General features: G+C 32.6%; 1 protein-coding gene across 4 annotated transcripts in view; it reads left to right on the forward strand.

The window, feature by feature from the left end:
- The window catches only part of Pcdh15 (protocadherin related 15), a 1,597,439-nt gene that overhangs the window by 1,527,445 nt on the left and 50,676 nt on the right, over positions 1–19,318 (forward strand). For all 4 annotated transcript variants that reach the window (XM_078041965.1, XM_078041960.1, XM_078041968.1 and 1 more), the window contains one exon: positions 12,559–12,774. In XM_078041965.1, the coding sequence (XP_077898091.1) occupies positions 12,559–12,774 (216 nt within the window). The remainder of the gene's footprint in view (positions 1–12,558; positions 12,775–19,318) is intronic.

The raw sequence follows: 19,318 nt of genomic DNA on the forward strand, positions 1-19,318 counted from the left end.
CCTTTAGTAAAACCTTCAAGTGGTTATTTGAGCTAAGGTTTGATTGCTTTATTCAACACTGTATATATTTTCTTTGTGTGTATGTGTGTGTGTATGTTTACTCCATATTATATCCAGGAGCAAACATCTTTTGGCCTAGTACACAAGGGATATTTCATTATAAAGGTAGAAGAAACTATGTGTTCAAGGATTGGAAATTTAAAAGAAAATAGATTGTTAGAAAAAGTATAATAAATCATGTAGTTTTGGAGAAATATGTATACAATAAATGTAGGGCAAAAATTTGAAATAGTATACTGGCCTGAGATTGTCTTAGCATTAATTTTCTAGAAGGTTGGAGCACTCTCAATTTTTTTAAGCTATTGCTAGTGAAACACAGGAAGAACTAGAATTGGGCAGTGTAAACTTGGCAGAAAGTTAACAGAAGTGAGAGATACTGTAGAGTTAGAAGGCTGAAAGTTTGCTGATGAGGTGGGATTAAACAAATGAAGAGAATGCTGAAATTTTTAGTTCAGTTCCATCCTGAGAGGGTGATCCTCTTCCCAGGTAAAGAAAATATAGAAAGAGGAGCAATTATGGTAGACAGAAGAGGACATTGCAGGATAGGGGAGAAACTGAATTTGGTTTACAATGATTGAACTTAATGTAACTACGAAGCAGAGAATTGAAAATAATGAGTATATTATTTAACTTGCTTTGGATGCCAAAGATGGATGTATAACTATGAATTTATGGCAAATAGTACAGTTTGCCTACAGAGTTGAAAGACAAAGCTTTCAATAAAAATAGACATTTTGTAATTCAAAATTTACATTCAAACTAGTCTCCTGTCTCACAGAGGGCTCAACATGTGATTTCTTTTGTTAATATATCCATTGAATGCAGCACAATTTATATTTTGATATGACTGAAAATTAGATTTAAAAGAGATTTTAGAGTACATTGGAAAGCATCTTGGAGGAATTTACAGTTAGTCTTCATATTAGCTATAATGAAGAAAACAAAAAAAACATAATTAATTAGCTAATATTTATTCTCCAAAATACTGTACAAGGAAGGAAAAGAAAACTTTAAAATGTCTCCATTGTTATATAAATGCAGGTCTTACCTATTTTAGACTGCCACTGCCTATATAATATAGAATACTGCAGTATGCATATATTTTAAAAGAACAAACAGTTTGCTTTTCTTTAGCTCAGTTTTTTTAATCTTCAAACACATGTGGTCCTGTGATTTTTTGGCATCACTGTTTAAATTTTGATAAACTCCATAAATAAATAGCCCTGTAAGAATCTGTAATTCAAATTGTACATCCCTTTGTTTCTACTCTGACTTGTATTTTACTTTTTAGAATACCTCAGAATTATACTAGACTTTTACTTAACTCTACAAATTGTAAATGGATATACTGAAATTAAGAAGTATGAATATTGCATGGGCGGTAACCTTCCTGACATTCTTAAGCAAAATCAAACACTGGAGTTTTTTATTTGATTTCATCTCTTCTTTTGTTTTAGCAGAAATCTTGAGTAACCTTATAAATAGATAAATCTACTTGATATTTCCTTACTCATATTTTTTCATAGACTAGGCATATTATCATTAAAGGCTTTAAAATAAAAGTATATTTGTGAATTCAAAAAATGAGTGTAAAGCTAAAGTAGCTCTTAGAAGCCAAAGAGCTCTTTTCTTTTTGCTCCTTGCAAACGCAGCTTGATGTACAGACATTAGTTGGTGGAAGTCTGAGGTCTGAACACTTTTGCCCCTACATTCTAAAACATTTTCATTCTATCTGAAGAAAAGTGAAACTTCAGTGCTGTTAAAAATGGGTCTAATTGAGAAGCTAACGTTAGCATTATTGGGTTTTAATGGATTTGGAAGTTCTTAGGACATCACTAATTATTTCACTAATATTTCTGCATCCTTAGTATTCATTTAGGCAATAGAGGAGAACAGTTACTTAGGCCGTTAAAAAATTAATGGTCTCACCTACTCCTCTATATGATAGAGGCAATTATTCGGTGATTTCCTCTTAATGTTGGGCACCTGTATGCATTAAAATTTCCAGATGAGTTCTTAGCAACTCATAAGTGGTTGCCTGTATATATGTTTTCATTTAAAAATAAAATTACAGCACATATAATTATAATATTCACTTTTGGTTTTTATTCTTTTTAAACAACTCTAGACATAACTTTCCTGATTTTATTAACCAGGAGGAACTCATAAAAGTCAGTGAATCAAATATTCTGGGGTCACCTCTCCCAGATATTAATGAGCCCAGTATTAATTATTTTATTATAAAGAAACTGATATAATAAATAAAATAGCATTGATTCTTTAGTACATTTGATTCATCTGGTTTTCCTGATGAGTCAGTTTTAATTTTTAAGCATGAATTTAGCCAAACTTGTTAATTGCTCCTTTATCACTATCTAAAAAAATGATAGAAGAGATTTATTATATTTATCTATGCTTTTACTAGACTATCTCTATAAGTTTTCCCCAATTTTAATAAAGCAATGTGGTTATATTCATAATGGTCTATAACTTTTTTAAAAAATATGGCTGTTTGCTCTATTCATGCCTAAGTTTATTTACTGATGACATTTTAGGTAACATTTTTATTTTCTCTCTGAGAGTCAGAGAGGTGAAATTTTCCTGAAAATTAATTAATCCTAAATTAAAATATAAATGAATTTTGCTTTATATATCTAATATCTTTTCTTTTTTAGGGATAGTATTTTACTGTAGAGTATAGACTATGAGGTATGATTAACCTGGTTGTTAATAGGAGGATTGATACATTTTTTGTAAATATAAACATAATAAGTAGATCTTATGCCCTATCATTTTATTTTGATTTTCTTTTATCATTTGTCCTATATCTCTTTTTCTCTCCTCTTTAAAATATTATTTTGCATTTTTTTCTTACTCCATGTTTCCCTTGTATGTTTCAAGACTTTACACTCTATTCCCAGTAAATAAGGGGTACTTAGAAATATTAACATAAATGTTGTTCCTAATAATATTAAAGTCCCTGTTATCCTGAGTATTTTTAAAGTGTTAGAAAATTTAACTCTAGTTACTCACTTTCCCATTTACCCATTATTGCATTTGAATATTTTATTTTTTGACCACACACAGTAGCATAATTATTGTACTATAGTGACCATGTTTACACAGATATACCACTTCCTTAGCTTTTACAATTTTTTTCTAAATTCTTCCATCTGGAATCACATTCCTTTCATTTCAGATAAAAAATTTAGACCTTTCCATGTGATTCTTTTCATAGCAAACTCTTTAAATGTGTGAAAATGTGTTCATTTTACCCTTGTTCTTTAAAGTCATTTTCATTAGAATTCTAAATTTATAGTTATTTTCCTTCTGAAGGTTGAAGATATTTTTTTTTCATATCATCTTCCTTAAATGTTGCTGTGGAAAAGTCAACATATCAATCTACTTCTAAGACCCTTGGAAACTTCAATTTGGGGCTAGGTTGTGGTATAAGATGTTCTATACTTTCTATATGTTATATAGTTTCTAGGTGTGAGTTGTTTGTCCTACCTGAAGGTTATTACATTCTTAAATCTGTAGATAACTGTTTTTAATCTAGTCCTGGAAAATTCTGTTTGTTTTCTTCTCTCTGTTTTTGACATTATGATCAGATGTTTGCCAAACTTTCTCACTTCAATTCCATATCTAAAATACTTTAAATGAGTTTTCATTTTGGGGGCTCTGGATAATTCCTTTGCTCTATGTTTCAGTTCACTAATTCCTTAGTCAGCTCTTCCTAATCTGCTAATAATCCCAATTTATGAATTTTTAACTCAAAATATATTATTTTTAATTTCTAAAAGACACTCCTGGCTTCTCAACTATTTCCTCTTTATTTATTCGTGTTTTTAAAATGTTTATTAAATTTACTGAAACATTAAATTTATTTACTTCATAATCTATGTCTACATGTTTATTTTTAAAGTACTTCTACTATCAGTGACTGGGCTATTGTCATTCAAAGATCATTTTTCTTAAATTCTGAGTATGGTTTGTTCATTCATTCAGATAGTGCTATCATTTAGATATGAGCCATCCCCCAAAAGCTCATGTGTGAGACAGTGCAAGAAAGTTTAGAAGTGAGATGATTGGGTTATGAGAGCCTTAACTTAATCAATGCATTAATCTTCTACTAGGGATTTACTGGGTCCCAACAAAAGGCACATAGGATATGTCTAGAGGAGATAAGTTAATGGAGGTGTACCTTCAGGGTATATATTTCATCCTTGGTGAGGGCAGTCTTTCTCTCTACTTATCGATAGCCTTGCCCTGATGCACTTTCTTCCACCACACTCTTCTGCCATGATGTTCTATCTCATCTCTGGCCCAGAGCAATGGAGTTGGCCATCTATGGACTAAAGGCTCTGAAATCATGAGCCCCAAATAAACTTTTCTTCCTCGAAAATAGTTATTCTCAGGTTTTTTTCTTCAGAGCAACAAAAAAGCTGACTAAAACAGATAGTACACAGAAACTTTGTGTAAAGGATGATGGAAAAGCTCCGTAAACTCAACAAGCCAAAACAAACATTTATCTCTCCAAGATTTTATTAGCAGGACCATAGAGGTCAGTTGCAGAAGAGAAGGAGGGGGGGGAGAGAGAGACAGAGGGAGGGAGGAGGGGAGAGAGAGAGAGGAGAGGGTAGGGGGAGAGAGAGGGAGAGCAAGAAAGTAAGAGAGCAAGAGTAAGAGAGGGAACATGAACAGGGTGCTGATATGTATGGGCTTAAAGGAGGATGAGGAGGAGCAAGGCAATGGGGCTGGGCTGTTACTTCCTCATTTGCCTAGAGTTGAGCCACTTCAAGGACTGGAGATGCACCATTCAAAGTTAGCACCATTCACAGGGATTGGAGGTGAAGGTTCTCACGCCATTCAGTGTGTCATGGACCTGAGCTCCCGGAAGAGAAGCAGTCTGGGCGCCATCTTTACCAACACTTTGGACTTTAAAACTCAGAATATTATGATTTTTTTCCCTTGGGTTAGGCAAATTCATCATTATGATTAAAAGCTTTAGACTCAAATAGTGAAATCTCAAGCAAATTTTGTTCGCACTGCACATAATGTAACAATTTCAGCCAGACCACTATCTTTGCAATTGTTTGGTGATGATAGCAGCAGTAGTTAGGAAAAGAGATGAATTTCTCTTTCACCCTTATATTGAGAATTTAGTTTTCTGGGTAGTGAATCTTATTTGATTCATTTCCACTATTACATCTTGGTCCTCCTCAAAACTAGTTCTAGTTCATCAACTTCTAGTTCATCCAATTCACACACACAAAAAAATCAAGTAAGTAAAAGCCACTATCAATATTAAGATTACTGTATTCCTTCATTCATAGGGTTGTCTTTCTGCTTTGTCATTGCATGGAAAAAGTAGGTAAGAAATTCTATGGGACCTAATTATAAGGCCACTAATACCATTCATGTGAGCTCTTCACTCATATCCTAAGCACCTCCAAAGAAGCCAACCACTAAACAACATTGTTGGTGAAAGCTCGATCCTTGTCCTAAATACCGATCTAATAACAAGGACACAGTTTTGAGAAGAAGGAAAAAGAAAGTTTATTGCTTGCTAGCAAAGGAGAAACACAGGGGCCTCCTTTCCCAGAAGCTGTGATTCTGCCCATTAGCAGGAACAGGAGGCTTTTAAAGAGGTGAGTCAAAGGCTAAATTCCATGTGTTCTCTGTTGGCATTGTAGTTCAGTTGTTAATTTGAAGTCATTTCCGAGAACTTCTGGTACCATCCCCAAAGACTGGATTACTTTGTTCCTTTGGTGGGTGTGTACTCAAGGACAGATAACTTGGTCTAGGATGGGGAAGAAAGGTAATTACATTTCCCCTGAGGTTAGGGAGGGGAAAAGATTAGGAAGGAGTCAAGAGAAATGAAGAGAAAGAAACATGTCCATTTTAAAAATAAATTGCTGGGGATGTGGCTCAAGCGGTAGCGCCCGCTCGCCTGGCATGCGTGCGGCCTGGGTTCAATCCTCAGCACCACGTACAAACAAAGATGTTGTGTCCACCAAGAACTAAAAAATAAAAATATTTAAAAAAAAAAATTCTCTCTCTTAAAAAAAAAAAAGAATTTTGACAATGTAATTAAAAAAAATAAATTGCAGTAGCAGAGCAGCAAGGGCTATATTCAAAGCACACAGTAGACCCCTTTTACATTATATTGGGATAAGAATCCAACATACTAATTTTGGGGGAACATAAGCATTCAATCTAAAGCACTTGGTTTTTGATCTGGATATTTACTGTTTTCTTATCATCTCCTTATTTAATCTAGGAAGAATTCTTAGAATAGTTTATTAAGCATTTGATACTATTTTCACTGAACTTTTATTCTTGGTATTTAGTCTGACAAATGTGGTAGTTTACAGTGAGACCTACCCAAATGTAAGGGTCCGGCGGAGCGTCGGAGAAAGAGACCACACAAGAGACTGGCTCCATGCAATTGGCAAAAGGGGATTTATTGGGGATCCATTCCAGCGCTCTGGAGCTCTGTGCTCACTCAAGAAGGGAGAGCAGCCCAGAGCCCAGAACAGAGGTCAAGCAGAGCTTAAGTACACTTTCTGGAGAGGGCGGTGGGCTTTGCATACATCAGAACAAATCATCATGAGGCGCGGGGAAATTGAACAACAACTCTGAGACGTGATTGGCACATTCATTGGCGGGAACAGGTTGGGCGGGGGTGATTGGTCATTCCTAAGTGGATTACACATTCAAACTGATTGGTTCGGGCCCTGTGAGGAACTGCACAGGGCCCTAGGCTAAATGGCCAGTAGGGCATTGTTTTAACTATCTCAGGAATCTGGGTGTATCAGAGGAATTTAATAATACCTAATCTTTTACATTCAAGCTTTCCAGCTTAGAAACTTTACCCTTTCACAAGGAAGCTATAAGCCATTTGGGTGATGATGAGCAATTTACTAATCTTAATGTGCTTCCACCTGTAAAATAGTTACAATAGAACCTACTCAAAGGAAAGGATGCAATAGATAATGATATAATGCATGTACAGTTTTTATATGATACTTGGCAAATTAAATTTTCAATAAATGTTAACAGAAATAGCAGTAGCAATGTTATACACATACTGTAAGACAGCACAAGACTGGTTGATCTGAGACTGGGCCAGATTCAAGGACTGCCTTCAGTAGTGGGGAGAGGCAGAGGTCTGGCTGCTTTAAAAAAAAAAAAATAATCATTGAGTAAAGGAATTGGAGATAGTGATTGTAGAGAGATTTTCTGAGAAACTGAACAGTGAAAAATAGATATGAAAGTTGTAGGGATATCATCAGAAAAGGGTACAGAGTAGTCTCATTTTGTTTTAATGAGAAAAGGCATCATGTGTTTTTATAGCCTTCTGAGTAAAATGTTAAAAGGACAAAGATAAATAGAGCATCACATGTTAGGAGTGAGTCAGATCAAGGCCTAAGTGCCTTTAGCAGGAGAGGAGTGTCAGCTCTTTCTTTGGGATTTGAAGAAAGCAGTGGGAGTAAGTACAGATGTAGGGTTTTTTAGTTAAATGATAAGAATTCAAGAAATTTCACACTTAATATCCTCAATTTTTATGTAAATTAGAACTTCCTCATCTCCAGAGGAGACTGAAAGAAAAATTAAAGAAAAGGGCCAACTATCGTGATGCAACCCTGTAATCATAGTGACTACAGAGCCTGTGGCAGGAAGATTGCAAGTTTAAGGCCAGTCTCATCAACTCAGCAGGATCTTGTATTAAAAAAAATTAATAAAAGGAGCTGGGATGTGACTCAGTAAAGTGTCCCTGGGTTCAACCTCCAGTACCAAAAAAACAAAAGAGTGAATTTTAGGATTGGGCAGGGGTAGAAGGGAGAGTTACCACATATAGATATAACAAAGATTTTCTAAATAGAAGAAAGGCACAGTTGACTTCAGATTTTTTGGAGCTACAGCAACACTAGTAGTCTGCCTGATTATTTAATCTTTTTACTCTTCAGTCACCAAGAATAAATTGATATAAGATTGATCTAAGAGAATAAAGGTCCTGGTTTTGTGGAAGGATAAAATTATGATAACTGTTTAACCAGCTATAACTTCTAGGATGGAGCAGAAAGGAACTTCATGAACTCTCATGCAATGGATGCAAAGATGTGGGACTGAAAATGTAGTGACAATAAAGAAGGCTGAATTGAACATGATCGTGGAATTTGTGGGGTCACAAGTTTATAACTTGGTGTTTAAGTGTCCAGAGATGGCATATTTCCCTACAAACAATTTCAGCATGAAGCACAAGATCACAATTACTATGAAATTGAAAGGATACCTCAGATTTGAAGATGATTTGCTAGATGTGTTATCTATATGAACACTGAGGTTATTAAAGAAATAAAAATTGAAAGTGGAAAGGAGAAACTGAGAGCTAGATACCAATACTCCTATTCAATAACAAGGTTGGAGAGTGTACATTTTAGATAAGTTTTGGATTTTATTCGAGGAAGAGGTTTTGCAATTTTGATTCAAAAGAAATATAGAAACAATAAGGGAGAGCTGGAAAAGAAAAAAATAAGATTATAAAAAACTGTATAGACTTTAAGCTCTAAGTAAAAAATGATTAGTATGTTATTTGGTTAAGGGAGTTAAAATCTTATGATTATATGTCTATATAAATAAATTTAAAATGGTTGAGGGTTAACTTTCTTTATTCATGGGAAAACTTCATGATGTGGAAAAATATTAAATCTTTTGACTAATATGATCAAAATTTAGATTATTAGTAATACTTTACTTGGACATAACTCCATATATTATATATATATATATATATATATATATATATAGAGAGAGAGAGAGAGAGAGAGAGAGAGAGAGAGAGAACAAAGATACACACATATTAAAATGTTATTTCTTGAACATTATTCTTTACATTTTATAGATAAGGAAACTAGAAACTGTTTCAAAGATACATATGACTTTAGAGCCCATGTCACTCCAAAACACAATACAAAATAAACAAACAAAATTAATTTAAAATTAATTAAAGTAGGAAGTACATTGATACAATACACCACTAAAACTCTCACTGAGTTTTTACATCCTAACCCAAATTTAAAATTGTGTTCTAAATTTTTTATTGATATTTTTGATGTGGATCATTGTATATTTAACATACATCTTGTCATTACTTCCTGAAAAGAACATCTTGCTGTTAACTTTGTATAATTATAATCTATACACTCCCATCAGAGTTAGATGCTGAGATCCTAAATCATGTATTTATTATAATTTGAGTTGACTCAAACTTGAAAATGCCCTCAAATGCTCATACGAACAGCATGCATTGAAATTTCCATGATTCACTTTTTCTTACTGATATTTAAAAATGTAAACTTGAAAGAGAGGGGAGAAATGCTAATGATCCTGGCAGTTATTCTCAACAATTATCTTCAGGAAGTAAATCATGGACATTCCAGTATCATGCCCATTTAACAAAATAGAACTTAAAGTGAGGTTAGTGCTGCACTATATAGTAGTATAGTATATAGTAGTATAGTAGTATACTATATATATATATATATATATATATACATATGTATATATATAGAGAGAGAAAGAGAGAGAGAGAGAGTTTCATACTTAAAAAGGCTAATAAACATGATTTAAAAAATTTTCTCTCATTTTTTACTAATTGCTCCAAATATACTATGAAAATTTATTTTAAAAATTCCTAGATATTTCTGAACTAAAATGACTAATTCTACATCTAAACTTTTACATTAAATGATTATTTTTTCAGAAAGGCATGTTATAAAAGGCACTTTAATCTTTTAAGATGAAATATGGCTATAGTATAGTTATCAAAATTTAATGAATTAGGGATATTATTAAAGTGAATCTGTTTATTGATTCTGGAGGTTAATCAATAGGAACTGTATATAGTAGCCTAATGTACCAAACAATCAGTATGATTTCATGGTGACCATCTTTTCTTTTCTAAATGTGATTTCATTGTTATGCAGCATTTATTTTAAAATAAAAAATCTTAGAATCTCACAAAACAAAATTGAGTGAAAGAATTTGAACATAAAACAGAGCATATTCTATGGTTCCATTAATACAAATTTTAAAAATATGCATAACTAGTCAAAGACCCGAGGAAAGGATTGCAGTTTCCCAAAGGGAGGTGGATAGGCCTGGAATGGTTCAGAGCACATACTGAACATTGGTGATGTTCAATCTCCTGATGCAGATGCTGGACAGATGCATATTTTGTAAAACTCTATTGAGCTGTACACTCATAACTTGCACAATTTTTGGTATGTTTTTATACCTCAAAATTTACATTATCAATAGTTTGCTCTGGGGATAATTCTTATGTTAATCAGAGGTTAAAAGGTTAATATTCCACTAACTTTTTGGCTGCTTTGGCATTAGTAATAAATTTGCTCATTATTATAGGAAATGTCTTGGACGACTTGATTTAGAATCGGACTTTAATTTTAGTTGGGAATATGATTTTATTTCTTATTATATAGTTAAATTGAAAACAAAAACAACCTATAGGTCAAGGCATAAAAAGAAAAACTAGCAATTTTTTTCTCTATGCTCTTTTTAGTTCCCTTTAAGTGAGAAGGTGAACTGATTGGAAGTCTAATAACCATTACTCCAAGGCCAAAATAACTCTGCTATGATGCAAACCACACAGAACACACAGATAAGCCAGTAATCTGAGCCCTCTTCTAAAGCTGGGAATATTAACTCTCTAGAAAATTCATAAGATATTTGATACGGAATGAAATATTTGAGTTGCTTAGTTTGTTATCTTGTCTAACAGGTAAATAGGATTATCCTGAAATATTTTAAATGATCCAAATATGTGTGTGTAAAAAAATTGAAAGTTAAGTCAAACTCATGCTGTATTTTAATGAACTTTTGCTATAATTTGCTATTATAATTATTATTTTTCATTATTCATATCCCAACATTACCACTTATTATATATTCCTTGGCTATTAAAATTTAAGTAAAATTATATCAAATTAAACTTTCAGTTGCTTAGCCACTTAGGCTCATTTCAAGAATGCTGTAGTCATACATTGCTAGTATCTACTGTCATGGGGTAGATTTAGAACATTTCTATTTACCAGAGTTCATTTGGTCAATACTAATTTATATAATTAAAGCAGTACCTTCTTCAGATTATGATATTTAATAATAATAGAATTAATAAAAATAAGACTAGCTATACAATAGAAGATAATGATGATTATAAGTGAAAACACACAACTTACATATCTAGTATCTGTGGTGAGCCGTTTCTGTGAACTGTGGCCGCCATTACAAGATGGCGCTGGCTCCGCTGTGGTTTATGATAAACAACTCCTTGTTTTGGGAGAGTTGGCACGTAGCTGTAAAACACCCTATGAGAATGATCTACGTGGCAGTTGTGCATTGGGGCTTGATGTGCTTTATCAAGGCTGGGGTGCTCGGGTGAAGTAGTAGTGGTAGGGTAGAAGAAGTAGAGGCAAAAGTAAAAGTAGCAGTAGCAGTAGTAGTAATAATAATAATAATAATAATAAGAGAAGCTTCCAGAGACACATAATTAAAGGCCTGAATAAACTGCTGAGAGAAGAATCCTGTGTCATGTCCTCCTTGCTGGCGAGGGGTCGCGGCAAGTATCATGAGTATTTTATATATAGTCTTCTGATGTAAGTTTTTGAAGACTCTCCTAGCCACAATTTTTTCAAACATTTCACTTTTAAATAACTTTGAAAATGACATTCTGAAAAATTTTCATTAATTAGAAGCCACAGAACCAACCTTATATATTATGGTCACAGCTATATTTTTAAAGAAATAGAAAAAAATCTAAGCAAATGATTAAAATCCTTTTAAATTATAAATGATAAGACACTTAAACAGATTTTTTTAAGTCATCTGCCACCAATAAGAAAACCTGGTAAATCAGGATACAAAATGATTAAGAAAGAAATTAGATTAGTAGTACCTTCTGTATTTATGGTTATAGCATTAATTCAATGAGATAATTTTACACATTCCTAAATTTATTTGTTAAAAACTTTGATTTACCTTTCTGTCATTTTAATATTTTGTGCAGTCTTTTTAAGTTGATCCCCTTCTGGCTCTATGCTAGATTGTTAAAAACTCATATAGTATTCTCAATACATGAAGACAATCTTCAGGTAACCAGCCAGTCCCACCCTTCAACAAATTATGAATCACAACTCAGAGTTAAACTTATCAGGCATATCAGTTAAAAAATTAACTTATTCCTTCCTCCATTGTCTATGTACTTTGTATTCACATTTCAGTAATCATTCTCATAATAACCATTCAACATCATGGATGCAAAGTACATAAATACACATCATGATATTCAGAAAAAAAAGAATTTTAGGACAACTTTATTGTATTATTACAACAACCTTAAAAACATAAATAGTCCCTTCAGTAAAGATTAGTTTTTCTTGTCAATTTATAATCTTATTTTTTCCTCTCTCCTAGGCTACTGATAAAGATACTGGTAATTATAGTGCTATGGCATACAGACTCATAATACCACCAATTAAAGAGGGAAAAGAAGGGTTTGTTGTGGAAACGTACACAGGACTCATCAAGACTGCTATGCTCTTCCATAATATGAGAAGATCTTACTTCAAATTTCAAGTTATTGCAACTGACAACTATGGGAAGGGACTGAGTGGAAAAGCTGATGTGCTTGTAAGTAGAGAAAACTTCAGATGTATAAATTACACACAGCTGGGCAAGTGGTGCAATTCTTTTAATCCCATGAATTTAGGAGGGTGAGCCAGGATGATCTCAGCAATTTAGCAAGGCCCTAAGCAACTTGGACCTTATCTCAAAATAAGATATAAAAATGATTGGAAAGGTGGCTTAGTGATTAAATTCCTGACACCAAAAAAGAAATAAAGAAAGAAATTGCATTTGATACTATTCAGGAGATTGTATTTTCATCTCAGAACATTTTTAGGAATAATTTAAAACATAAATATCATTAATTTTCATCCACATTTTTAACATCTACCCTTTTGTAATTTAGAAAACAGCAAAAAATATTTTGTAGCAATTTGTAATCAGTAATATTGTTGTTCTGATTTTCTCTTGGTCTGTGCACAAGTACAGTGGTAGATCATTTCCAAGAATAGTTTGATATTAGTTTTTATTGAATATATTTAAAACTAATTCACATATCCTGTGAAATTGCTACTGAGTTGGAAGTGTGGACTATTTGGACTTTTCTATGATAAATCTAATAAAAATTATAATTATTCTTGAATATATTTGTCACGTAAAGATGGAGTAAAGCATAGTTTGTGTATTCTTCTTGTCATAATAAATCTTAATTTCTCACAGTTCTCTTCATTAAGTTATCGGACAAACTTAACCATCATATGCATGCAGTCATAAATGATCAGGTTTGTCTTCTTAGATAATGGTGAGGACCAATTTCCATGATTCTGGTGGGTATGAAGGCCCCAATTGTCCCCCAGCTACACTCTCTGTTGTAACTGTAAAGCTATAATTGGATGAAGAAAGGACAATCTCAACCAAGAAGTTTAGACATAGAAAATACTAAGGTTGATATAGAATTTTGATCAAATTAAGATCTATAAATGTTATAAAAGAATGCCATTTCTTATTCTGTTTTTTAAGTTATGCATAATGGGTACCTTAAAGACTAAATAGTAAGATCACTACACAAAGTATAGTTAAAATATGATAAAATAAATACAAAAATATATGTAAATAAATAGAATATATATAATGTGAATATTGTATATATGTGATTTATATATAATGTGAAATTTATGTTTTTTTAAATTTATACTTTATAAATAATATATGAAAATTTTAGCATATGCTAAAATATATTTACCCAAGGAAAAATTCAAATAAATCATAATATTATACATATATATATAAATGCATATCATATATTATTATATTCTGACACAAACTAAGAGCATCAGGAAAGCCATCTCAGCAAAATTACATAATCCTATAGTTCAAAAAAGTAAGATATAATAGGAATGGCTTCTATGCACAAGGCACAATATGTGCCAAAACCAAGGGGAAATAAAAGATGACAAGTTTGAAAAAGTCACAGAAATTTATTTACTCAGCAGAGAAGAATGTGAGAAGGAACAGGAATAATTAATAAGGCTAGAGATGAAAATAAGTGGTCCACAAAAAAGACTTAAGCCACATGAAAAATGTTGGTACTTTTCCCTAAATACAGTGGGCAGTCACTGGAAAGTTTTAGTAAGATTGGGATAAAAGAAGGTATTAAACTTAGAAGAAGGCTTCTTGTTTAGTACGATTCTAGTTCTCCCCTGAGATGGCACCATTTTTACTGCTGCTTTATTAGTGGTGGCTTTTGTTTGATTCTTTTTCATTTTTGTCTGTCACAGTCTTCATATTGCCCACTGGTAGAGTAGGATCTTCTGTGTACAATCTCATCACTTCTAAACCCTACCTTCCTTCTAAGAGTCCAGTCTTCATTCTCATCATCTGTCACTCACTACTCCCTGTGATCTCTCATATATATGATGGATCTCTATCCATCATATATATAACTTTAGCTCCTGAATTACTGTTCACTATCTCCGCTAATTCTCTGGACTTAATTTTTTAACATCATTCATTATACGCAATGATGATTTTTTCAGTGATCAAAACTCACATTCCTTGAATGCCTTCTTTCCCATGACTCCCCCCCCCCACCTTCAACCATTCAGAGCCATTATCTTTGCCAGTACCTCCATAATTTCCATTTCAAACCTCTTACTCTTTGACTATAATGCTGAATGTGTGTAACTAAATTTATCACTCTTTGTCACCACTAGGACCTTTATTCCAGTTCGCTGACAATATATTTTCTGTCCATCATGTTTCTATTGAGACCTCCTAATGTTCTCCTTTCTTGCTTATCAGCTTTATGGCATATTTTCAATTATAATAAACATGTTAATATAAAAATTTAGCTTCCTTTTTTTTCCTATATTATTTATGGTTCTCCAGAAAAACAGAACTAGTGGATTTACTAGACTGGTTCAGTTATAAGGCTGAAAAATTACACAACATCCATCTGAAAATTGAAGAACCAGGGAATCTTGGTAGAATGGTTCAGTCTAAGAAGCCAGAAGCCTGACAACTGGGAAGCCTGATGACGTAGCTAGCAATTTAAGACTGATGGCTTAGAGCTCCCAGAAGTCAGAGGACCTGGAGTGTATATCCAAGGAGAAGAGAAAATATGGCCAATTAGAAAGGAAAAGCCAAAAGGAAAGAGAGGATGTTTTCTTTCTTGTGTTACATTGTTACTTATGGAGCAACCACCAACTGTGTGGTGCAGTCTTCAGTGAAAGCACAGCTCACCCACTCAGTTCACTACCCCACACTCCAGACTTCTCCAGAAACATCCTCACAGAAGCTCTTAGAAGTAACACTTTACCAATTATCTAAACATCTGTTAATCCAGTGAAGTTGACAGCCAATCACACCACCTTTGCTGATATATGCATTTAGCAAAGTTGTGACTCTAGTTAATTCCAACTCTCTACTTTCTCCATACTTCTTCCCATGCTGATTTTATCTGCCAAAAGAAACACAGTAGTATGATTAGTTTCATTTTAAATGAACTTTTATTTTCCAGCATTCACTCTGCATTTCTTGAAGTGTTCACTCTCAATATTCTAGAAAATCTGTTCCCAATAGTCCAGTATATTATCTGCATCCTCATTGTTATTTAATGGAGTAGGATTCTATTTCATAAAGCTAAAACTAGCACTCCACCACTAAATCGACTTACTGATTCAAAACACTTTGCTTCCTTTCATAGTTTTGTTTATTCCCTATGCTTTATTCCCATGAATTCCTTAGCTTAAAGACAAAATATGTCTATTTAAACCTATCTGGTAGATATTTACACAAAAGTAAGTGCTGTAATCACGTCATTTTGAGAAAACAAATGATAGTATTTACTGCTAATGAAAACATTGAAGCTTTTCAGCACAAATTGGATATTGGAAAGCTTATATCTGCCACTAAGAAATGACAGCTTCTCTTAAAAATTAACTTATGAGATCAATGATCATAGTAAATAATATTTCTTTTCTTGATATTATATAACAAAGTGTGTCCCATTTGAAAACTCTGACAAAAATCTCAACTAATATTTTCCACATGATTGAAAAAGACACTGAAAACTCATTCATGGGTAAAAGATAAATTCAAATTACAATAAAGATAAATGAATCTTCAGTGTTACTAAAAATGTTTCTAAATGTGGCTTTAGATTTTACATCAAACCTAACCTTGCAGAAATTATCACTTGAGTTTTAATGTAATATCAAAGAAGAAAATACATGATGATCTGAAAAGGCTTTAAAACCATTACTTTCATTTCATGAAAAGTGAGTGTACAGCAGAGTTCATTTAAAAGGAACAATGATCAGTTCAAGCAGGAAGTGATGCATGTATCTGTAAATGGATTGTCCAACACACTAGCTTTCAGTCAAATGTAGCTACTGATCACTGGAAATTCACCTGGTCACCATTGGATGTGCTGTAAGTATCTAATGCACAGTGGATTGCAAAGACTTAAGATGAAAAAAACAATGTAAAATATTTCCTTAATAAGATGTTTTATATTGAATATATATTTTGATAATATTAAAGTTTAAAATATTGGGTTAAAAGCATTATTGAAATAATTTTCCCATTTTTATCTGTCAATATGGATACCATAAAAATGAAAGTACCATATATATCAGTTGTTTATGAGTTGTGTTGTATTTGTATTAGATGGCAATCTCTAATTTTTATGGGATCAAGAAAGGGAAATAAAAAGATAGTATGTTCATGAGGAAGAAATAATAGGGCTTAGAAATAAAATATGTAAATTAGAAACCTCTGTTTTAGAACTCTGTGATTCAAAAATATAAATTTTCTTTTTTATTATGCCTAGTCATTTTAACCTATTACAAAAGCAATACCTACAATGATATAAATCTATATTTTGAAAAGTTTCACTTATAACCAACCTATACAGCTGAATTAAGGAAATTTGTAGGATATTTTTACAATTATGGTATAGGGTTTTGTTATAGTTCAGAGGTGGAGCACATGCTTATCATGAACAAGGTGGTCCTAGGCTAAATCCCCAGCACCACACAAAAAAAGCATAAAAATATAAAATTATGGTGTAATTAAACCTTATGAATTACTGAAACAATTTCATATTGTTATTATGGGAAAGGAACAATTTTAGAGGTAATCTAAGACAATATATTTGTAGTTAAATGTAGCCTGACTTTTATTAATTTAACAGAAATAGACATATATACTTTTTCATTTCTTTCTTTCTTTTCTTTTTTTGGTTCTGGTGATAGAAGGCAGGGGTGCTTAACCACTAAGGCCCCAAGTGCTCTTTATTTATTTTTTTCAGATAGAGTCTAAATTTTTGAGGTTGGTCTTGAACTTGTGATCCTCTTGCCTCAGGCTCCCTGAATCACTGGGATTATAGGAGTGTGCCACCACACTCATTATATTCCTCTTATGTCCTAAAAATTCAAAATCATGTCAGAATTTGTCAAGATCTAAGAATATTTTTGAAAAATCATAAAAAATATGTACATATTTCTGAGGACCTAAAATATTACTTACTTTTTACATTGATCCAGTCAGAATTTAGTTCCAAAGCTCACTAATAAATTTAAAATCTTTTTGAATAAGTTATTTCTCCGAATGCAGCAAAAACATTGACAGTCATTAAAAGTCCCATGATAGTTACTTATATCTGCAATGCCAAATTTTGCTTCCCTTCTATATAAATTGATTGAATTCTAAATATTTATCTATAAATCAGCTGCTCAATAGCATAACACAAGCACAGAAAGTCTATAGCTTCTTTGCACCCACATATAACTAACAGTCTAATTTTTATTGCTCTAAAATTATTAAGATTCTACCAACAACTGTGGTAATAGAACTTAGATATTTGAGCTGATGCAGTAAATATATAATAAAAAGTCCAAAATTTTAGTGCTTTAACAAAACAAATTTTCTTTTTCTCTCACATGACATAACAAGAGAGTATACATGTTTGACTAGTGTCCTTTATAATTATTCAAAAAAGTTCACAGACTTTTGTATTTCTCCCCTTCTTTATGGCTTCTTCATCCTATTGTAGATGGGGTGGATTTCACAGATAAAAGAAGTCTAATATTATTAATTCTTTCCCTTCCTGTCTTTACATTAGCAAGAACTTGATCATATGTCTGTAATAACCAATCTGGGAGTCTGGGAAATCTATTTTTACAATGATCCCACTAGGAAAACATAAATAGCTGAGTGAACAGTTAATCAGTGCTTATTACATATTATCAAATATGCATTTACCAAATATGCCTTGCATGCATTTTATGCAGGGCCCAAATGCTGATAGGGAAAAACATGTTTCTTAGATATAGGGACAGATCTATAGAGACACTTCCAACAGGACAGACAGTGATGTTAACTTGTATTAAAGGAAATAAAGAATGATTACCCCTATTCTCTGTCATCCCTTCAATATACTGCTTATGCTCTTCATTGCTTTGCCTGTCAATAACTACCATGATATCACTCCTGAACCTCCTCCTACTAAGTAGTTGGAAGTATTTCCGCACAAATACTCTGGGATAGCTCCTCATTCCTGAGGCCACTAGTTCAGAATTTCTGAGTCCAGGTGAGAGGGCAGTTATAGAATATGATGGGAGGTTCAGGAGGTTCAGGAGGTTCTGGTGAAGATATTTATTGTTTAAATAATGTCTTATGATTGTTATTTTTCCAGGATATTTCTTTTTCACTAGATATTTTTCTGATTTTTCATGGTTTAATATTAAAAGAGAAAGAGACAGAAGGAAATAAAGAATTTCATAAGTTTTATATATGTACATCTAGAGATTTTTCATGTGTTTTTCTGCTAACATTCAAAAGTAATTTGAAAAGGTTTCTACATAACTTTGTTCTTTTTATCCAGGACCAATAAGAAGAGAAAAAGTTACATAAAAACTGTGAAAATCAATTTTTCTAATGAGGTTACATGACTTTTGTAAATAAAGAATCAGGACTGATCTGTTTAAGTAAAACTTACAGATTTGGGTCCAGATAGTTATATAATGAGTTAGAGGTACAGAGGTCATACTGCCCATGTTAACTGTTGTGCATAGGTGATAAGCCAACAGATCCCTGGCTTAGTATA

This window comes from Ictidomys tridecemlineatus, chromosome 1, assembly GCF_052094955.1.
Source record: "Ictidomys tridecemlineatus isolate mIctTri1 chromosome 1, mIctTri1.hap1, whole genome shotgun sequence".
Classification (NCBI taxonomy): Eukaryota; Metazoa; Chordata; class Mammalia; order Rodentia; family Sciuridae; genus Ictidomys; species Ictidomys tridecemlineatus.